At 44.5% G+C, this 23,330-nt stretch overlaps 2 protein-coding genes across 3 annotated transcripts; one reads left to right on the top strand and one right to left on the bottom strand.

Annotated features, from left to right (window-relative positions):
* Nucleotides 1–266: 266 nt before the first annotated feature.
* LOC109770382 (chromatin-remodeling ATPase INO80) lies at nt 267–14,191 on the top strand. 2 transcript variants are annotated; one of them, XM_020329084.4, is made up of 22 exons: nt 267–674; nt 1,443–1,527; nt 1,695–2,485; nt 2,566–2,763; nt 2,885–2,995; nt 3,302–3,687; nt 3,794–3,902; nt 3,990–4,070; nt 4,284–4,450; nt 4,542–4,667; nt 4,786–4,947; nt 5,018–5,075; nt 5,237–5,467; nt 5,590–5,736; nt 5,851–6,405; nt 6,608–6,865; nt 7,127–7,234; nt 10,060–10,154; nt 10,250–10,406; nt 11,332–11,532; nt 12,356–12,484; nt 13,435–14,191. In XM_020329084.4, the coding sequence occupies exons 1-22, from the start codon at nt 597–599 to the stop codon at nt 13,684–13,686; spliced, it is 4,485 nt and encodes a 1,494-aa protein (XP_020184673.1). In that variant the 5' UTR covers nt 267–596; the 3' UTR covers nt 13,687–14,191. The 2 variants fall into 2 exon arrangements, with proteins under 2 accessions (XP_020184673.1, XP_045083732.1); XM_045227797.2 differs by lacking the exon at nt 13,435–14,191 and having other exon boundaries at nt 12,291–12,484.
* Nucleotides 14,192–15,259: 1,068 nt separating this feature from the next.
* Nucleotides 15,260–23,038, bottom strand: LOC109770381 (acyl carrier protein 2, mitochondrial). The gene is given in 3 exon segments (XM_020329083.4): nt 15,260–15,652; nt 15,655–15,763; nt 22,666–23,038. Coding segments are annotated over 3 exon segments (399 nt in total). The 5' UTR covers nt 22,891–23,038; the 3' UTR covers nt 15,260–15,587.
* Nucleotides 23,039–23,330: the final 292 nt, after the last annotated feature.

A 23,330-nucleotide genomic window follows, 5' to 3' on the forward strand; every position in this document is an offset into this window, starting at 1 on the left:
TTTTGGATATGGAGATGTAATTCTTTATTTAACATTTACATCATCTGCTCGAGGTGGATTTTGGACCTGAAGATGTATAACTTAATTATTTTTACATTACATCATCATCTAGTACGTATTTAAGATGCTCTACTTTGCGAGATTTTCGGCCGGGAAAAGGGAAACGAAGAAACGAAAAACCGTTGCCAAATCCAAGCGCCGGTAGTCTTGCACTATGTTCGTTTGTTCTTCTATACTACTTGAAGCCCGAAAAACCCCCTTGCACTATTGCCGTCCCGTTTCGCTTTCCCTGCTACCCCTCCCTTCTCCTCGCCCACCCTTTGTTTCTCTCTCTTCCCCTTCGGCCAAGCCATGCCTCCTACTACTACTTCCCCCACCACATCCGCCTCCCCCCTCCACCTCCGCGTCCCCTCTGGCTTCCCCCTCCTCCCGTCCACAAACCCTAACCCTAATCTCGCCGACTCCTCCGCCGTCGCGGCCCGCCCCCACCGCCGTCCTCGCCGCTCCCCGCTCCCCGCGTTCGCCTCGGTTCCCGCTCCATCCCCGGAGCGTCCCTCCACGCGCGCGCGCGCGGGGGCACTATCTAGGGTTTCGCTATGGACCCGCGCCGCCCTTCCCCGCGCGGCGGCGCCAACGGCAGCGGGTTCTCCTTCTCCAACCTCTTCAACCTCGAGGTAGTTGCTCGTCTCTTGTTCTCTTTCTTCGCTTGACTGGAGGCCTCTCTGCGTGGCAAGCGCTGCGTTGTGCTAGGGGCGCGGCGTGATCACTGATCGGGGCTGGGGATGGGCTGTGGAGCTCTTTGTCACTGGACTCGGGGATTTCTCTCGGGGTGTGGTGGGCTTGTTTCTTGTTTGTCCAGTTTGCAGGTGCAATTCGGTAGTGGTTTGGGTGGGAGCTGCCGGTTTCGGCTCAGGGTTTAGAGGCTCGCTAGTTGGAACCTAATGCAGGTTATTTGGTGATGGTGTTGCAATCATGCTTACTGGCTGATGCCTTGTGCTACCGTTTCCTGGTTACTGCTGCTATCCTTGTCCGGTTTACCACTTGTCATCTTGTATCATCTCTGCTGCTAATGCCTTTGCCTAGATTGTCTAATATTTCATACAATTAAAGTTTTTTAGTTGCTGGGATCTCCACATGACTCTTGGCTTTAGTTTCTTGCTATACTACCCTTAGAGCTTACAAATTTATCATTTTGGTGATTCCATAGTGGTACTGTTGCTGTCTGCTTTTTTCTGTGTGGATGTAGGTTAACTGAAATATGTATTGCCTTAGGTAGCGATCTAGTGTGGAAAATACAAATAGTGGACATCATCTCTCTTTTTTTTTTACGGGGAATCTGCCTTTTGTTTTTGACTTGATGAAGCAGACAACTTGTTTCTGCTCTTGTTTTGTTGAGTTCTGTTGATCTATCATTCTTATTGTTTTTTTACTGGCCATTGTAGCCATTGCTAAACTTTAAAGTCCCTTTACCGGAAGATCTTGATCGATATGGGAATAGTAGCCCAAATGGGAGCGTGAGTAGCCAAGGTAAGCTCAACTCTTCCTTCCTTCATTCACTCTCTTATCTTTATTGGTACATTTCTTTGCGCTCTCTCTCTCTCTCTCTCTGTGGCAAATGGCAATTGTCTAAAATCCATCTTGTTGTATATATGCTTCTGCGTGGATCTTGCTGCTCACCCAACTTTTCCTTTAAGGTCAAGGGTCCTTGTCGGATCAGTACAATGGTGTGAGTGATGCTTCTCATGGGCTGCATCAAAAGCGAAAAAGGCATCTTGGTGTTGCAAGCGATGATGAGGAAGCAGATGCCCACAGTAACCAAATAACCGAGGAGCACTACCGTACAATGCTGAGTGAACATGTTCAAAAGTACAGAAGGTCAAAGGTTAAGGAGGGTGTTTTTGGTTCTGATCCTCCTCGGGCAGACACCCCCCAAATGATAAAACACAAAAATGGCAATACAAGAGTTATGAAATACAGAAGTGATTTCAAGGATGTTGCAGCATTAGGTGTGTTAGAAACCTCACCTGAGTATAATGGGATGGGATCTATTAGTGCATATGGTGGTTTCAATAAGATTGTAGCTTCACTTGATTCTTCCTATTTGGATATGGGGGATAATGTGAGCTACTTAATTCCAGAGGGTTATGATAAGTTGGCACCTTCCCTTAATCTGCCTGTTTTTTCTGATATACGTGTCGAGGAGCATTTCTTGAATGGCACGCTAGATCTGCGCACCCTGTCAGCAATGCTTGGCACTGACCTTAAGTTTGAGGCTACTAGTCATGGTGGATTAGCCGAACCTCAGCCTCAACATGAATCACTCCAGGAAAGGGTAAAGATCCAGAAATTTGCACTTCAAGTAACTGAGGACCCCTTTGCAATTCCAGAGGGATCAGCTGGGAGGATACGAAGATCTATTATTTCAGAATCTGGCAGTTTGCAGGTTCATTATGTTAAAGTCTTGGAAAAAGGAGATACATATGAGGTTGGTTTCATATGTTAAAATACTTGATTTCATGCTGTTGTATTAGTGTACTTAGCAACAATGTGATGTCATATATGCAGATTATCGAGCGGAGCTTGCCAAAGAAGCAAATAGTGAAAAAGGAACATTCTGAAATTATGAAAGAAGATTTGGCAAGTTTTTTGAAACGCTGGCATATTATTGCTAGAAACATTCCAAAGCATCACAGAAATTTCACTGCTTTGCTGAAGAAACGGCAAATGGATGCTAAACGCTTTTCTGAGAATTGTCAACGGGAGGTATTGCATTTGTCTATTGTGTCACCTTAAAGCATGACACCATTTCAATGTGTTCTAGTTTACATTCTTGCTGAACCATTTGTCATCCGAAGCCTTTACTCATTTCTTGTTTAACTTCCAGGTGAAGCTCAAGGTCAGCAGGTCACTGAAACTGATGAGAAGTGCTCCAGTACGCACAAGGAAGCTTGCTAGGGATATGTTGATATTTTGGAAACGGGTAGACAAGGAACAGGTATTTGTCTCATAAGCTTACAATTGTTTAACTTTGTTGCAATTTTGGCAGTATACAATCTGCCTTTTATTAGGAATGCTTATCTCTTTCACAGTATTGAACTATATGAGTTGATTATACTATATCCATTTCTTACATCCCCTGAGCCATTTCACTATATGAGTGTCGTTATCCCAAATCTGTTAATGTTTTGTGTATTGTCTTGTATTGCCTTCAGTTCAGTTTAGCACATGGTGTTTACTGCCCTTGTGCGCTGTAGAACAAGACAAAATATTACATCACTCATTCTTTGTGCCTGTTTCGCAGTATGAGTTGAGGAAAAAAGAGGAAAGAGATGCAGCTGAAGCTTTGAAGCGAGAAGAGGAACTACGCGAAGCAAAAAGACAGCAGCAGAGGCTCAACTTTCTGCTATCCCAAACTGAGCTCTATAGTCACTTTATGCAGAATAAGGCTGGCGAATCAGCACTGCCTGATGAGGGATCTGCTCCTGAGGTTGATGACGAGGAAGATCCCGAGGAAGCTGAATTAAAAAGAGAGGCTTTTAGAGCTGCTCAGCATGCCGTGTCCCAACAGAAAAGGATGACAAATGCATTTGATAGTGAAATTGTGAGGCTTTGTCAATCTTCGGAGTCTGGTATTCCAACGGACGATTCAGCTACTATGGAGCCTAGCAAGATTGATCTCTTACACCCGTAAGCTATATCTGGAATTTTGTCTTTTTTCATTGCAAACTAGCATTGTAGAACAAAAGAAATTGTATTCTCTAAAGCTGATTGGCTGGGAGTATCTTGTTTTCAGCTCAACAATGCCTGAGCAGTCATCTGTGCAGACCCCTGAGTTGTTTAAAGGTGTATTAAAAGAATATCAGTTAAAGGGCTTGCAGTGGCTGGTCAATTGCTATGAACAGGTAAACTCTTACAGAGCTATTGTATTTCGGTCACTTGTGGTGACTGCCATTATTAGGTTATAACGTCACACTTTGGATTTCTTGCAGGGGTTAAATGGCATTCTTGCCGACGAGATGGGTCTTGGCAAAACTGTGCAGGCTATGGCATTCTTATCCCACTTGGCTGAGGTTTATGAATATATTTTCTTAAATTTTCGTTTAGTTATTTGTTGCCCAACTGCTTTTGGATCTCATTCTGTGTTACTTCTGAACCCAATCTCAGTTGTATCTGAACTTAATTTATCTCTTGCTCTTTTGTTTATTCCTTCTGGAGATGTCATATTATGTTGTAGTTTAATATTGCATGGCAAGCATTTGATATGACATGGGTGTCTCATGCAGGATAAAAACATATGGGGTCCCTTCCTGGTGGTTGCTCCTGCATCTGTTGTGAATAATTGGGCTGAAGAGGTGATCAGGTTCTGCCCTGATCTTAAGATACTCCCATATTGGGGCCCAGAAAGGGTGGTTCTTCGCAAGAACATCAATCCCAAGCGTCTTTATCGGAGGTAGATTCTTATCGAAGCATCGTTATCTTCATTGTCTCTCTTATTACAGGGTCATAAACCAATCATGTGACATTGTTTCTCTCATTTATAGAGATGCTAGCTTCCACATTCTCATCACAAATTATCAGATACTTGTGAATGAAGAGAAGCTTTTGAGACGTGTTAAGTGGCAGTACATGGTATTGGATGAGGCCCAGGCTATAAAAAGTTCAAGCAGGTGATATTTCATGCGTCTTGTAACTCATGCCTATCTTCGTTTGTTTATTCTGTTTTTTTTCCTTATTGCATGGCACTTACTTGACAAATAATCACCATCTTTTTGCTCTATACTGCAGCCAGCGCTGGAAGACTTTGCTGAGCTTTAACTGTAGAAATCGCTTGCTTCTTACTGGGACACCAATTCAGAACAACATGGCTGAGCTATGGGCACTTCTTCATTTCATCATGCCCACTTTGTTTGACAGCCACGAACAGTTTAATGAGTGGTTCTCAAAAGGGTACGGTTTTCCTACAGAAGTTATGTTTTTTTGTCTTAACTTTATTGCTTACGTTTCTTTGGCCTTCCAGGATCGAGGGCCATGCTGAACATGGAGGGACCTTGAATGAACATCAACTTAGTCGACTGGTAAGATAGTCATATATAGTGAATGCCATGGTTTCATGATTATTTTAAGTGATTGCCTATGTCTCGTGCTTGTTTAGAAGACTTTTTAAGTTTTCAAATGGGTAAAGTTTGGTACAGCCTTGCTATTTCTTAAGATTATGACATGTTCTCTATTTCCACAGCATGCTATATTGAAGCCGTTTATGCTCCGCCGTGTTAAGATTGATGTCATAGCAGAAATGACGGAAAAGAAAGAAGAAATTGTGCCCTGCAGATTGAGTTCTCGCCAGCAAATCTTCTATCAAGCCATAAAGAATAAGATCTCTCTTAATGAGTTGCTTGATGGAAGTCGTGGCAATCTAAATGATAAGAAGCTGCTTAGCCTGATGAATATTGTCATGCAGCTACGTAAGGTACAGTTCCGACAATTAAAATTTATTTAGTTTATTTTTTAGGCCCCTACTGAAAATTATGATAGTGTAGGTTTTTCAACTCAATAGGGTTTTCTTGATATTGTTCTCCACGTAATTCTTAGGTCTGCAATCATCCAGAGCTGTTTGAGCGCAATGAGGGAAGCTATTACTTTTATTTTGCGGAGATCCCAAATTCTCTTCTTCCTCCCCCATTTGGGGAGCTGCAAGATATACATTATGCAGGCAAGAGGAATCCTATAGTGTTTGAGGTACGATCGTTCAATAACAGTTTCTATTGTTGATCATATGGTTTACAATACATTTCTTCTTGAGCACAGACAGTCAAACACTACTAATTATTATTTCTTTCTCAATTTCCACAGATTCCGAAGTTAGTTTATGAAAGAATCATCTGTAACACAGAAATACCCGTCGATGGTTGTGGATTCCGGAATGGATATATCAACAGGCTGTTCAATATTTTTTTGCCAAGCAATATCCATAATTCGGCAGTTCCAGAATCAACTTCACGAACCACATCTGTTCTGCCATCTGGTGCATTTGGCTTTACACGATTAACGAATCTGTCCCCAGTTGAAGCTTCCTTCCTGGCCACGTCTTCATTATTTGAGAGACTAGTGTTTTCAGCGACACGTTGCAAGATGGAGTATGTTGATGAAATCGTGGATCTATTCCTTGATTCAGAAGGTTCTGATCTCCAGCTCAGTCAGTATGATGCCACAAAAGTCCGGGCTGTTACTAGATTATTGCTTTCACCTAAAAGGGCAGACTCCAGTTTGCTCAGAACAAAATTTGAAATAGGCCTGAGCGATAACCCGTGTGAAGCACTAGTGCTTTCTCACCATGATAGGCTTGTCTCGAACATACGGCTTCTTCGTTCAACATATGGTTTTATCCCACCAGCTAGAGCACCGCCGGTAAGCCTATCTCTTTCATCTGTGCTGACGCTGGTTTTTGCACTTCTTTCCGCGTCAGGGCATCTGTTCAGTAATCTTAGCTTTAGTGTTAAAATTCTGGAACTTCTATATAGTGGAGATGTTTTTTGGTTATGCATGTTAGCCACTTATAACCATGGTCGTGTTGGTTAACCCTCTCCTTTCCCCTTTCCTCTTCTTCCAGATAAATGTCTGTTGTTCAGATCGGAATTTTGCATACAAGTTAACAGATGAGATGCATGATCCCTGGATCAAGAAGCTGTTTCTGGGATTTGCTCGCATTTCCGAGTTTAATGGTCCTAGAATACCGAATGGTCATAATACTTTGATACAGGAAGTATGTACTGATTTGCCCATCCCTGAACCGATGCTACAGTTACCGTACAGGATATTCGGGTCATCTCCGCCTATGAGTAATTTTGATCCAGCTAAAATGCTCACGGTAAGTTTGTAACTTTTGCTTGTGCATATAATGCTAGAAATTGTCTGTTTAGGTTTGTAGCTTTGGCTGCACAATTTCATTCTCTTTTTACAGTTACGATTTTAAATCAGTTTTTAGCTACTTAGCTTCATGAACTGCTTAACTACTTGTACAATTTTTCCGAAAATTTCGCATAGATCATTATGAAAAGTTGGTGTAATGTTGTTTTTATTGCACATATTTATGACCCCTTATTAACTGTCATGAAATGCTTGATGACAGGATTCTGGGAAGCTCCACACGTTAGATAAACTACTGCGGCAACTCCGAGCTGAAAATCACCGTGTGCTCCTATTTGCTCAGATGACTAAAATGTTGGACATCCTTGAGGTACTATAGAAAAATGTTCAGATCTTTCTTGCAATAATAGTTACTCCCTCCGGACAGGTATGCAGGCTGCTCTAGTATTTTGAGTAAAAACTTTGACCACCGATTTAACTAAGAAAATATGGGTTATATACCCCTAAAATTGTACCATTGGATTTGCTTCTGAAAGATGTTTCCAACGGTGTACTTTTTTTTGGAACATACCTCATATTTTCCTTGTTATAAAATGGTGGTCAAGTTTGACTCAGAAAACTAGGGGGCCATCCGGCCCTGTATACTGGCCCCGGAGGTAGTAAATTCACAATTTTAATTTTCCGTTCTTTAGAATATACACCCTCTGTTTCTAAATGTAAGATGTTTTAGCAGTTCAATTTAAACTGCCAAAACGTCTTATATTTTAGAACAGTGGTAGTACTAGATAGATAGATCAGACACATGGGAAAATGTTATTGAAATTTGTTTAGCTGAAAGTTTGTGCCATCACAGTTATCTTCATTTCGTAGATTTGTGCTGATTTTCTATAGTGAGATATCTTTAGTGAAGTGTTTATATTATGTTGGATACTTTGGTTCCACTAAAACCACTATATTTCCCAGTTATGCATGGGATTTGTTAAAACAATATTATTATTATTATTATTTTAACAAATCTCAGATCTATAACTTCAAATCAGAAATCACAAAACTACCACCGTACTGTTGCTAGCGGCACTGAAAAGAGATCTATCGTTGCCAGCCGCAACGAAGAGAGCTGGTCGCTGCCGGCGGCAACGAAGAGCTGCTGTTAGTTGCTGCTTGCAACAACAGCTGCACGTGCCAGACTCACGTATTGACCGCATCGATCCAGCTGCTTGCTGAGAATCGGTGCACAAGCTTGAATGCTTTAGTAAGTATATGTGCATGTGTTGCTCTGAATCCATGCTTGCTTGTATGTGCACATCGGTGAAGGTAGTATGTTTGTTGCTTGTACGAGCATCGGTGAACAAGCTTTAGTACGTACTCGTGCGTGTGATCTATTATGAAAGCAACTTATCTCTATTGAAGGCCCAAGGGGCATATATATGTATATATATTACACAAAACTTGAGATGCAAGGAAAGGAAACATAGTATAATAAGGACTCCTAGACCAATACTAATACTTCCTAACCCCCCCCCCCCCCCCCCCCCCGGTCAAACGCAGAGCGTATGCAATGGCATTGCATTTGAAGGAGTGTAATACTAGAAAAAAATGGTAATCCAAATCTCCGCGTCTTGAGAGTGTCGCCATAGCATGAAGAGTCTTCAAGACCTGTCGAGTCAAGCCGGGGATAACGAAGAGATGGCACATCACAGGAAGACACCGCATCAGTAGAAGATACAAGATAAAAGTAGATGTAGGGAGTCATAGCATGCAAGCAGCAGGGGGAGCAACACGTAAGTAGCAGCAGTAGCCAGGAAAACTAGCAGAGGAAGAGTCACGCACAGGGCAAGCTGGCAGCCGCGTGTCATGCCCCTTGTTGGCAGAAGGCAGCAGGCTTGTTCTGCGCGTCTTGGCAGAAGGCTGCCGGCGGCCCGATCTGGCCGAGGCATTGACAATGGGCGAAGAGATCTATCGAGAAGAGAACCATCGTTAGAACACTGAAAATAATTGATCTTACGAGACTGACAAAAAAATAAAATCAATCGTGAGGACGAGTAGCTGCGTCCGGAGACCTAAACCTAGGCTCTAATACCATGTTATGAAAGCAACTTATCTCTATTGAAGGTCCAAGGGGCATATATATATTACACAAGACTTGAGATGCAAGAAAAGGAAACATAGTATAAAGACTCCTAGACCAATTCTAATACTTCCTAACATGATCCACGGCCAAGACCGCTGGTTCAGCCCGAGCGTGCCCAAGCCTGACATCCACGGTGGAAATCATCGGTTCAGCCCGAGAACCCCGACATCCACAACCGAAATCTTCGATTTAGCTTGAGCCTGACCAACCCTGACATCCATTGCCGAAATCACGGGTTCAGCCTGCCCAACCCCCATGTGCTGGAGCTCAACTTACGTTCATGCTATCCGTGGACATGAACCTGATGTTGCCACGGATCATGGTGCACGCGGCCAAGTGCAAAAATAGGACAAGGGATAATGTTTAGGTGGCTGGCTACATCCAGATGTGTAGATGAGTGCAAGTGATTGGAAATTTCTCATTGAGTGCGATGCAGGATTGCGGCAGTCGGTGTAGATTGAACGGTGAAATTCGTCCTCCACAATGCATGATTCGAGCCCTTCATCTGGATGGATTCTCCTCGTCAATACTGTCCTGATGGCGTGAAGATTCGGCCAAGGGAGCTCCGGGGTGTCACGATGTTCAGTGCGTTGATGTTGCGATCTTTTTGTTGCCCCTCCAAACGAGCAGCCACTTTTCGTTATGAACAACCACGACCAGCTCTTTTCTTTGCCGCTAGCAAGGATAGGGTGATAGTTTTGCAATTTCTTATTTTGGAGTTATAGATCTGAGATTTGCTAAAATAATAATAATATTCTTAAAGAAACTTTGTTATGCATGCACATCTAAAAATATCACTGTGGATTTGAGCTTACATAGTTGACTAACAGGATACAAAATGTTGAGTACCGTGTTTCAGAAACTTTAGGAGCATCCTAGGTTTCCATTATTCTTTGACTGGCCTTGTGAACTTTGTGAAGGAACTGAAATGAACAAGGAAGTGTGTGCCTTACTATCATATGGAGCTGTATCTATGAACTACTCATTCAAAAGATCTTGTTGAGTTTATGATCGTAAATTTGAACCCTTCTCTAACTTTGCGTGTCATGCCCTGCTATTTTCAGGACTACATGAATTTCAGGAAATTCAAGTATTTCAGACTGGACGGGTCTTCTGCAATTTCTGATCGTCGTGACATGGTCCGGAATTTCCAGAACAGGTAAGGCATTAGTGGATACTGTATAGGGCGTAACTACTGCACTGAGATGATAACGCTCCTCAAACATTACCTCAGCTGAGTTTTGTCGTCTGCAGGAATGATATATTTGTCTTCTTGCTAAGTACAAGAGCTGGGGGACTAGGAATTAATTTGACTGCTGCTGACACGGTTATATTTTACGAAATTGACTGGAATCCGACACAAGACCAGCAGGCAATGGATAGAACACACAGACTTGGTCAGACGAAGGAGGTAAGTTAAACCTCAATGTATACATACTTTGCAACCTGTTGCAACTTTAGCACCATATTGTTTGTAAATATGTGCATTTATGACAGTCTTGTTGAAGATTTTCATACTAGAACTACTGTTTGTAAAACATGTGCATTCTTTGTTATACAAAGATTCTCGGACTAAATCTGCCAATCTTGTCCAAGATTTTCGTACTAAAATTGCCGATCCTGTTGACTCTGTCCCTGGTATTCCTTGGGTAGGAATGTTGTAATCTAATGCCTAAATCTAGATTCATTGTCTCTAGTCTAGATTGACTGTCTTTATCTGGCCGGTAACTATTCAACGTTATGGCAAGTAAAGATTCGTTTGTAAATGGGTCTGAATGTTTACGAGAGAAGATGATTTGTTATTATTGTGTTGTTACTGATTCATCCATAGGCCGCCATCATGAGGTTCTACATCCTGTATGGGATGTATTCATTATTTGAATGGACTCGTATTATGAGAATCATTACTGCATAATTGACAATATTGACAGGGGTGGCTCTGTTTCTTGTTATATAGGTTATGCTGCTATTGCTGCTGTCATTAATGTCATGTTTTTTTGGGTTGAGTGACAACGCAGCTAAAGTTACAAACATGGTCTGTAACCCTTTTTCTTATACCAGGCTGGACAAGCTTGAGACTAGCCAATCTTTCATCTTTCATGGTTTCTGGCCAACTGTTAACTTGTATTTAGTCTTTTGGACTTTTAAAACCTTGTTTGATCACTAATTTCAGTGTTTGTAAGAAAAGCACTGAAGTTCAGCTCATATCTGTTAACTGTTTGGTTTCACCAGCTCAAATAACACTATTCTGTTATCCGAATTTACAAATTCCACCAATATTTATAATTAATAGTTGAGTGGCTCAGTTATATATTATTTCAAACCTGGAATTGTAGGTAACCGTGTATAGACTTATATGCAAAGACACTATTGAGGAGAAAATCTTGCAAAGGGCAAAGCAGAAGAATGCAGTGCAAGAGTTGGTTATGAAAGGGAAACAAGTTCAGGATGATCATCTGATGAGACAAGAGGATGTTGTTTCATTACTTCTTGATGATACACAGATTGCACACAAATTGAAAGAAATATCAATGCAGGTAAATTATTCACTCATAAGTAGATGATGATTTAGACTTGTTATTTTCTTTGAGGATAGACGACATTTTACAATTTCAGCTGATTCCCGTGTGGGCATTATTTTAAATGTTACTGACTCTTACTCCTGCTTTTCGATACCGTGAGGTGTGTTTGTTGTGCATGCATCATTTGATGTTTAAGTGCATATGTTACATTGTGAACAGACTTGCATTAAAGATGGGCTTTTTACTCGAACACATACTTCTGAAGGAATTAATAGGGCTAGCGTATCAGCTCCTTAATCCGAGTGCCCAAAGAAAGCTATTATGTTATGTAAATATGAACTAAGGGGGTATATCATTTCCATCTTTTTACAGACTGCAATGGAATCTACACGGCCAACTTTTATCTTGAAATGCTACTTGGTCTAATATCTCTACCAAATTTTAATTCCAAAATCAGTTTTAAATTGGAAAATTTTGTTGGTTCTCATTTTCTCTTAACTCATAGGGAAAGGCCATCTCACCATGAACATGATCTCTGCCAGGTTGTTTGGCTGTGAGTTTACTGATATGTCTTGTGTTAGCGATTCTGCTGATTATGAATTAATTTTATGGAGAAACTATACAGTGCCTTGTTTCTAGCAAGCATCGGGTAATTGGTACAGACGGGGGTTGAAAAACCTTAGGCTTTCGTAATTCGGACCTTTGTCAGCAACCACTTTGCTCAAACCAAAACATTTTCTAAGAATTGTTGAGTTCATTTTGAGTGTTTACAGATGATTTTGAGTTAGTGGTAAAGGTCTGGCAAGAATATTCCTCATCTGCACAGTCACCCTTTTAGGCAAAGGATCGACTAAAGAAGAGGCGAGCAAAGGCCATCAAGGTTGACAAAGAAGGAGATTTGAAGCTTGAAGACTTGGATGATCCAACTGAAGAACCTGTAGAACAAGATAATACAACCAGCAAAAAGGTACACAGAGAAACGTTTCTGAGTTATTGAGTGATGAGGAACACTAGATGAGGAAAAAAAATCGTATGTCAGATTTGTTTGGTTACTTCTAGATGCTTCTACTCTAGTGTAGTATTTCTGTTCTACCCTACCTACTGTTTTCTAGAGTCTTCTACTTGTGAGTAGCTATGAGTAGAATGGTGAAACTTAAATAATGTTTGATAGAGTATTCCAGCTATAAGTAGAAGTATGTGAAGGCTTCCCAAAGCCCTATAAATAGAGGTCCTCGCCTCTACTTTGTACCCAGACTATGTACCCCACTACCTATTATAGAACTTGGTGTTCTTATCTAAGATCTAGGAGTTCTGGATTGAACTCCTGCTGCCATATTGGCTTACATTCGCCTCTAGAGCGATATCTACCGCATCACGTTGAAGTTGTTCCTTCAACACGTGCTGTACACATTGTAGCAGCAAGGTGGAGTTGCTCCTCCACAACCTTGTGCTGCTTCATCGACTCACTTCTTTCTTTTTGATAGGATAGATCACACCCTCGGTTGGGGCTTTGAAGTTCTTTTTCTGTATTTTCTTAGGAATTCATATCACCCTGTGTGTATACAAACAAAAAATCATTGAGGTGTTACTTAGTATGCAAGCTTAAAATTCCAATTGAAGCGGATATAAAAGAACAAGTGATGCAGTATCTTTGCCTGCACCAGTCCTTATCCTGCTTGATGCTATTTTGAATAAGTTGCCTTGCAATGTGCTGTATTGGAGAAACTTATATTACATCATATTGCAACAATTGTAATAGGTAGCTGTGAAATAATAGATAATGATAATGTGCACTAACCAATTATTATATATTAGTCCCCATGTTGTTTCCTTGAGGCTTTGTTAGATTCACCTAACTTTCTCAACCTTGCTATGTGTGGGCTTCATTTGTTTAATTAACTACTAATTTATTTCCAGAAAAAGGGCTTGCACAAGAAACCTCCAAAGTCACAGGATAATAATGGTGCGGATGGCGATGTTCCCAAGAGTGGTCCTGTCGAAGACGAGGAGCATATTGCTTCTCTGAGGCCTAAAAGATCAAAGAGACTAGTGAGGAGCACGGGTGAGGATAAGGAATCCGTTGCTGCTTGTGATGTTGAGAAACCTGCAGATGCAGCTGAAAACAATGACAACAATGATGCAGAAGAGTTGCAATATCCTTCAGCCTAGTGGACCTACTGGGTTGACCTGATGAGAACATAAGATGCGAATGGCAAGACTCTAATTTTTGGTGTCGAGTAGGAGCATCAAAGATGGCACCCAGAGGAGGAGCTCTGGATCTGCTTAAGGTGTTACGCAGTTCAATAAGTACTTTAACTGTGCTGTGCAGCTTCTTTTCAGAAACCTGGGACTGCAACTTGGGTGCAGTTGCAGTGAGCTGAGCCCAATGATGGCTGTTATTGCCAGCCCTTATCCCTGCTGTTGGCGATGCTCTAGCCATTTTGTAAATAAGCATTAGCAATGTTCCGTCACATTATAGGAATAATTTTGCTGTGTAAAGAGAGTAGTGATGTAGAGTTTTGTTAGGCTAAAGTGAACATGGCAGGAAATATCTGCTGTGCTTCTGAGTTGGAAACATATATCACTTTATTCAGTCGGTCCAATAGATGTTATGTGTGTCTATTACTCCCTCCGTTTCGAAAATTAACAGTGAGATGCCAGGGGGTTTGCCAAATCACTTGTTTGATTGTGTACTAATTAACTTATACGAGCGAAAAATATTACTCCCTCCAATTCATATTACTTTGTCTTGATTTGTCTAGGTATGGATGTATTTAGTGTTAGATAGATCATACTACTCTCTCTGATTCATATTACCTGTTTTAGATTTGTCTATGTACCAAGTGTTAGTAATATGGATCAAAGGGAGGAGCACGCTGGGGGAGGAAAAAGATTCACCTAACATTTTTACAAGCTTGCTAAAGGAATTAAGCCCTGCAGTGTTCAAAGTCCAGCGTTGATAGCTTAGAGCATCTCCAGCCGCACCCCCAACAAGACCCCAAGGTGTCTTTTCTTTTCCGCCGTCGTGCCCTCTGACACTGAATTCCGTCGATTCGGGCCATGTTTTGGTCTGGTGATTCCAGGCCGAACCCAACGCATTGGGGGACACTTGGGACTACGGCGGAAGGAAAAAGTGGCGCGTGGACCACCACTATATCGGCCCCACCCCTCTGCCCACAATTGCTAGAAAAGGCCATTCCCCCGCCGAAAAGAGAGGGGTTTCGTCGCGACAGCCTTTTCAGGACTCTGACAACGCAAGCGAGGATATCGGAGGATACCTGCCCAACATGCCTACGAGGTGTTCGGCGATGGACTCCAACGACGACGAGGTGTTCGTGGAGGAAGCCGAGGCCGACACCGACGATCATGCTCCTTGTCGCTCTTGCTTGCTTCGTTGAACTATTTAATTTGTATTGATTTCTGTGATGAACTATCTGATAAAAAATATTTTTTGTTGAATTTGTGCCGAAGTGTGCTGAATCAAAGTTGGAACTCAGCAGTTGTGGAGCGAACTTGGGGGGCGGCTGGGACCGGAGGGCCCCATGCCGCGCTATTTTCTGTCTAAAAACGCCCGCGGGGGGGGGGGGGGGGGGGGGGGGGGGGGGGGGGGGGGGGGGGGGGGGGGGGGGGGGGGGGGGGGGCGAACGGGCTGGAGATGCACTTATGCACACTGGCTATGAGGGAGGGTTAAAAAACGGCAGGCGGCCAACAGCACACAACATTGTCAAGAATTATGCAACTCTTCAAACAAGCAAACGATGATACGACTTGTATTACAAACATTCAGCGCATATATGAGTAAATTGATACTTCAGTTGGTCATACACAATCAAAATCGCAACTCAGTCTTCAAAACAAACCGGAGACTCAGGACAGAGATCTTTAAGAAAACTCCATACAGGAATACGTTATCCTTCTCATATCAAAAATATTATTCGAAAAGGCGGTGCTCGAAATTGAACATGGCGCACAACCCCAGAAACATACAGCATGCAGAGGAATTGTTTCTCATCTGAACACGAGCTTCATGGCGGTAAAGACTTGAACAAGTGGAGGACCAAGCCCTTTGCTCATTTGGCTTTGGGGTGCGAGGCGATGAAGTCCACTGCAGCTTTAATGGAGTCAATTTTGTCAGCTCATTGTCAGGTATCTCAAAGCCAAATTCCTCTTCCAAGGACATAACAACCTCTACTGCATCCAAACTGTCCAGGCCAAGATCATCCTTGAAGTGGGCATCTGCTTTCACCTATAGGACAATGCAAAGAAACCAATTAATGATTTCAAACGCTACAAAAACTCATCACAAGGAGCTAAAAACCACTCCGCAATTCAGTCCACCCAACGAAAGCAAAACAGAAACAAATCACCATGCCCAAACGCTGAATCTGCAGCATTTTACCTCTGCTCTGCTGTAAACTGCAGTAGCACAATTGTGCAGGCCAAAGACTCAGAATGCAAGCAAATGCAAGCTAGCTAGTGCAGGCTTTCTCTGAAAATTAGATGGTTCACAGCACGGAAAATTGGGATGCTATGAATGGTTTTCTGTTCGCACCATTTTTTGCTAATTTACTATGTGTAGCGAAACATATTATTCGTTTGAAATCCAATCACTTCACATGACCTACTTCGACTTAGGTCACAGAGAACACCAGCTACCATGTATTACCAATCTTTGCACAAAAGATAAGCTACCGTGCATAAAAAAAACGAAAATGCTATTGTGCTGACGTTCCTGGGAGGTCATGGCAAAACAATTTTTTTTCATGGCAATTCATGTTGTCGCGAGGATGGCAAATTTCTTCAGCAAGCACGCCCTATGCGTGACTAACTAGTGTTTTGTACAACTCAAGTGAAAATAGGAGGCGCAGTGAGCAATTAACTCTAAACAGTAATCACCAGATTTCTAAAAGATGTTCTGGATCTGGAAATCAGCTGATCAGTTACCAAATACTAGTGAGCTAAAGCAGAAAGATTGCCCATGCGAATCAACATAAGCATAGTGTTGACAAGAACACACTAATAAAAAGGCACACACGTTATGTCATCGAACTGACAATCTAAAACCACTCATGAATGATTCCTCGGGCATTCTGGCTTCGCAAAGCTCCGCCAGTGGTTCCTCCCCGTATCAAATCCATACAAACTCGGATGCATACACATGCCGCAAATATATATACAATAATTAAAGTGACTAAGCTAGAGCTCCTCCTGAGCATCCAGTATTGGGCGTTGGCTCTCCCTGTGTTGACACGTGTACAAGTTTGATTTTTCTGTTTTTGATTATTTGTTACTGCTTTTGGAATTTACTGCTGAAGGTCTTCGTTTTCCACGTGTTCGGTGTTCTCCGGAAGGACCCCGACTCTTCGTTGAAAATATCCAGTCTTTCCTTCTAGGCTCTCCCCTCCTCCTACATATGTTTCCTCTCAATCTCTACCACCGCATGTGAAAAATCCTCCTCCATTGTCGCATCCATCCCTCGCGCGCCTGCCACCACTGTTCCCTGCCACCATCTGCCGCCGGCTGGTTAGCGGCGGCTCTCCACGCCCATGGCCTCTGTTCTCTTGAAGCCAGCGGCAGCGCTGTGTCCGCATCATCCGCGATCTTCCTTGGCGAGCGACGTCCGCCTCCAGTTTGCCCCTTCCTCCCGGTGTACCAAGCCGCACATCGACGCGCCCATGTCCGCACACGTTGTGCGTGCTCTGGCCCATGTTCTACCCAGGGGTGCCTCCTCCTGCTCTGGAGTAGGCTGCTGCCACGTTCCCTCCACATGGTTGCATCCGTGCACTCGGAGGCGATGACTCTGTATTTTTTCTCATGCTATGTTGTGGTGAATTTTGATCAATCTTGGCTTACTTGCTGCACAATTTCATATCTGTGAAGTTGTCATGTACTTGGGTTTTTTGGCATGTATGATCTTTTGAAGATGGTCGTTACATGTATAGCAATTTGATTTTGTTTTTCTGTTACTGATTAGTTGATCCATTTAGTTCGGAACCTAAACTAGTTTTCATTAGAAACATTCACAAATTAGTGTGGTTAATAGAAATGGAAAGTTAGAAACACTATACACATAATATATAGTTGATTGTTTGGTTGCAAATCTACCTCATACATATAAATTGATTGGTTTGGCATAATCTTTAAGAAAAAGTAATCCATTGCTGACAGTTTGTTCCAAAATGGATTGTTCTGACTTTGCAATTCTCTATAACTAGAATGGCATGTTTTCTTATGCTAATTTTTCATGTGTTTCTTGCAGGGTCGAGGAGTACTTGACAAAGGTCTGCATCAAGAGATTGGAGTTAGCCACAAGAACTTGAAATTGATTCTAACAAGGCTGATGCACCCTATGGCATGGTGAATGCACCTACACACACCATCCAGGCTATTGAATTCTCTAAAAAGATAACTTGTTGTTCCCAAGAACCTGGTTAAAGTGGTACGTGTAGTCTGCCATAGTGTTTGTATATATATCAGTTATATGAAAATAGACGTGTCGTGATTAGGTAAATACATCAATTGTTTTAGACTCATGCTATCATGCATGTCTCTGTATAGATCACTAGCATAATCTGTCCTAATCATTTCATTGTTGCCATCATCTTTTGTTTGTTCACGAAGATAGACCCCTTTTTGCAAGCTGACCAATACAAATTAATGGTAATAATCATGGTTGATTTACGCTGTTAGATCAAATGTTTGAGAAATTGTTCCCTATATCCAAAAATATTCTGTTTGTTACTACCCCTTTAATATTCAGTGTATTGATTCCCTTCATGTGTGTCCAGATCTATGTCAATTGGAGATTTCACAAGGAATCGGTGAATTTCAGGATCGACTGAGCACGGAGTGACGCAGAGAGGGCAACAAGGCATATGAAGCAACAACAAGCCAGCAAGCTAGCATACACATGAGATATGGGTTTGATTTGTGAGTGATTCGACATGTATTGCCCTTCATATTGTGCAGTGAGTAAGGTACAATTAATTCCTTATGGTAGTTGGGAGCCCAAAGGTAGTTCCGACAACAGACATGAGGTAGGAGACCGATCCCACGGTCTTCCCCACTGCCCAATGTTTCAGATCAATACCTTCATATAGCAGCAATATGAAAATATCTAAACATGCTGTTTCATATATTGGTGCTAGCAAGCGTAGGTATCTGTATTATCAATAGTTGCATCTGTACTTTGTATAATTAGTCAATATTTTCATATTTTGGTTATATCAATATGGTGAATAAAGCATGTTGTTTTATGAAAATTAGATAGCTGCTTTTGCACTTCATATCTAAGGGTGTTGTTCGAATGCTAATAGTTTTACACTTTTACTAACTATATATTTGTTATGACCGGCATATACTACAGCCCAGGCAGTTAGGGGCCTGGCCCAGTTATCTTATCGTTATTAGGGGCTTAGCCCAGTTATCGTATTTGGAGATTATATAAACTCATGTAAGGACTCGTTTGAAGTTAAGCAGAAGCAATCATATTTGCTCGGCTTCCTGAAGGGAGCCAGGAGACCTAACCCTAGCCGCCGCCTCCTGCGCCCTCTCTCTCTCGCGACGGCGCTGGGGTGCCGGCGACCTCGCCTTCCTCCACGCCAAGCCCCCTTCCACCCCTACAACCTACGAGCTAGACCCAGTAGGAACCCAGCTCCTACCAATCTGGTATCAGGTGTCTCAGGTTCGATCATGTCCGCGCCACCGCCCACCCCCTCCGTCCTGCTGCCGATCGCCTCTTCGTCGCCGATGACCACCGCGGCCAGCACGCCGTCCCTGACCGGGCCGGTCTCCTGCGCCGCCTGGACGCCACCCGCGCCCGCCCCGCCGTGCTCACCCCGAAGGAGATGACGGCGGCGCTCCGCGACCTGACTCAGGCGGTCCAGGGCATCCGCACCTTCCTCGCGAGGCACTATGGGCTGCAGCCGCCCACCCTCGTCACCACCATCACGGGGCTGCAGCAGCTCCCGTGGAAGCCGCCACCACCGGCGACCTCCGTCGCATCCATCATGCCGCTGCCGCCGCCGCCACCGGTGATCTCGGGGCCGGGCCTTCCGTCGACGGCGCCCGGGGTGCCCATCCAACAGGTCCGTTTTCCCCCGTCGCCATCTCCGCTACCGGCCTGGCTCGCCGGGTCCATCGAGCCACTCTACACGATAACCTCAGGACAGCCGCATGTGCTGTTACCGACGGCGCCGCCCCCGACCGTGCAGTTCGGCGGGTCCTCGGGTGCTGCGGGTCCCTACGATAGTGTGGACGGGCCCCTTTTCCATGGCAGTACTCTGCAGCCGGCACTCGGCGCATCGCCCTCGCTGTTCCGCGCGGAATGACACATACCCGCCCGTCGTCCACGCCCAGCCACCGCCGAGATTCTCCAAGCTGGAGTTCACGACCTACGACGGCACCGTCGACCCCCTGAATTGGCTCAACCAATGCGACCAATTTTTCAGGGGGCAGCGCACGCTTGCGTCCGACCGCACCTGGATCGCCTCATATCATCTACGAGGCGCCGCCCAGACGTGGTATTACGCCCTCGAGCAGGACGAGGGCGGCATGCCACCATGTGAACGTTTCCGTGATCTGTGCCTCTTGCGCTTCGGTCCGCCTATACGCGGGAGCCGTTTGGCGGAGCTTGGGCGCCTTTTGTTCCTCACCACAGTGCAAAACTTCGCCGACCGCTTCCAGGCACTGTGGCTCGTCAGCGGGCTGAGCTCTTCGTCGGCGGCCTACCGGACCACATCCACGTGGACGTGGAGATGCGCGGGCCACACGACCTCCAGATGGCCATGTACTACGCCCGCGCGTTCGAGCGCTGCGCGGTGGCCATCCAACAGGCATCACCGCCCCGGGCCGCTGGGCCGCCACCCTGGCCGGAAGTTCCCGCGCAAGGTCGGCCTGCTCAGGCTTTCGCGGTGCCCCTCGCCGCGACCGCGGCGCGCCCATTCCGCCGGCTCACCCTGGCCGAGCAACTCGAGCGTCGCCGCCAAGGGCTGTGCTTCAACTGCGACGAGCCCTACGTGCCCGGCCACGTCTGCCCGCGACTCTTCTACCTGGAGGCTGCGGACTACATCGAGGAGGACACCGCCGCCGCCGAGCTCGGCGACCTGCCCACCCCAGTTGACGCGGAGGAGGTGTTTGGCGCCCGTTGATCACCTCGAGGAGTTTCGCAAGCGCTTCCCCGCCTTCCAGCTCGAGGACGAGCTGTTTGTGCAGGCGGGGAGAGATGTTATGACCGGCATATACTACAGCCTAGGCAGTTAGGGGCCTAGCCCAGTAATCTTATCGTTATTAGGGGCTTAGCCCAGTTATCGTATTTGGAGATTATATAAACTCATGTAAGCACTCGTTTGAAGTTAAGCAGAAGCAATCATATTTGCTCGGCTTCCTAAGGGAGCCAGGAGACCTAACCCTAGCCGCCGCCTCCTGCGCCATCTCCCTCTCGCGACGGCGCCCCAGCGTCGGCGACCTCGCCTTCCTCCACGCCAAGCCCCCTTCCACCCCTACAACCTACGAGCTAGACCCAGTAGGAACCCAGCTCCTACCAATATTCCTTTGACATTTCATATAGACCTATCTGAGCCAATATTCTAAGCCTCATACCATTCGATTAATTAGACAATATATTTGTCGTAAGTCGTAATTGTCCTGCTTGATTACTAATTTCAGATTTGTTCTTCCTTACTGTGGGGGGCATATCTATATTCTAAGAAACATTGGTGTACATGGTAGTTATTTCTTGACATGGCTATTATGTCTAGATTTTGGTTCTATGGTACATAACAAATTAGCTTCTTGGTCTACATAACTAACTTGCCGAGGGTTTTGGCTGTGGATGTCGTTTAAGGTGTATGCTGCAATCATTGTGAGCATTGTGTCTACTAACATTGTCAAGAGGGCTTGCTGATTACTGGTTGTTTGAGCCACCAGCGGCCTGAGCTATTCTCTTTTGTGCTACTGGATACTCATTTATCTACAAAGATAGTGCTCGAGAGTAAAGATCTCAGAGATTTTATTTCCCATTGCCTCTGTCTGAGCAGTGAGTAGTCCTCTTCACCTTGGCCAATTCTGTACTGATATAGAGCAAGATCTCTGGACGTATCAACTGAATTACATTCACCTGGATACTCTTCTACCTCGCAGGTGTATCAAATTTTGCACTCTGGCAGTCTTGAAACCCCTCCTACTTTTAAATGGAAAAAGAAAATCTTGCTGTCAAAGCAAGCATCAATTTTTTTTTCTGGCCACAACTAAGACAAATCCAAGAGCACTCTTACTCACGTGTCATGTGTGGTCTTCAGACAATTGGAACAAGGGATCACCTCTGTTTCAATTGGTAGTTTGCAAAGTCGTCCTAATTATGCCTTGGCATTAATCTGGGACATGCTTTTTTTATTGTTTTTGAGGGACTGCTTTTTTGGATAATATTTCAAACTCTTAGGCAAGCGATCAGTAATCTTTTTTTTATGGAGATGATCACTCACTGTTTTTTCCTTGCTATGCTTGCAATAGGAAAACCACCTACTTTTTTCTCCAAAAATAAAGCAAAAACTACGGATGGATGGATCTGTCAGTCACTGATTGGGTTTCTACAACATAAACAAGTGAAATTTGCTGCTTTCATGCAACGGATCTTGTGTGCTCTAAGAAGTTCAAGTTGGAAAAAAATAGAACCATATTGCTTTCTTCTGTGGTAGATGCAGAATGGAAGAGCAGGAGTGAAATTGCAATCAGAAGCTTGGAAAATTCAACAAGATTCTGAGCAGGCATCATCAAACGGTGGAAATCTCTTCTCTCCCAACAAACAAATAAAAACACACGCACGCCCAGCTCGCTCTCAAATCCAGTACCACCTATTCTCTCCTCGGAATAATAAATAATATAGATGTAGGCACGAGTTTCTGCACGGGCGGCGTGCCGCGCATCCGCCTGCTAGTAATACCTATAAGCGGCTAAGCTAGACTGCTTAATACGAGGAGATCTATCTAACCAACAGCGTACAACATTTGAAACAACGCCGATCAATGTTGCTTCCTCCCAACGAAAGAAAATCTAAGGAATGCTAAAGAAAAGGTAACACTGGGCATCCAAGCTGTTGATTTGATCCTACTATGGAACTGGTAGCAAGAAAGAGAGGGCTTGGAGGAGGACCTTGGATGGGTCGTCGATCTTCTGGAAGTTCTTGACGACCTTGATGGTGCGCTCGGTGACCTCGTCCTTGTCCAGGAACGACCCCTTGGCGTCCTCTGACGACATCCACCGCCGCCCCGACAGGGCCCCCTGCAGCGCCGCTGCCGGCCTGAGGGCCACCGACGACGCGGGGGACGCGGCCAAGCGGAGGTGCCGTAGCACCAGGTTCCTCGCCGCCGCCGCCATTTGGGTGGGATGGGTGCTTAGCTCCGGGAGGGGGGCAGAGGGGATCGGAGGAAGCGTGATGCGTTGCGGCGGCGGGGCGACAGTTTTCTGGGCTGGGGTGGAGTGGGGGAAGAGGAGAGCGGCAGGGTTTTAGGCCACTTGGGCTCTAGGTTTGTTCCCGGTGTATCCTACTCTGGGTCGTTGGGCTTTCTTCTTCTTACGACGTGGTTAGAGCAACTCTAGCGACCCGCAAAACGTGTTTGCAGTTTGTGCAAAAATGCCTTTACGGGCCGGCGCGGACGGCCACAGTTACTGACCCCGTATGATGATGGATCCGTAAAAAAAGATATTTCCAGAATATGCTTTTTTACGGGTCGGCTTTGTGGCGTCTGATCTGGCGCAGCTCCTCCCGGCCCGCAAAACTTAATTTTCCAACTTAAATTGATCTAGCATAATGCATT

This window comes from Aegilops tauschii, chromosome 4 (genome assembly GCF_002575655.3).
Source record: "Aegilops tauschii subsp. strangulata cultivar AL8/78 chromosome 4, Aet v6.0, whole genome shotgun sequence".
In the NCBI taxonomy this organism is placed as follows: Eukaryota; Viridiplantae; Streptophyta; class Magnoliopsida; order Poales; family Poaceae; genus Aegilops; species Aegilops tauschii.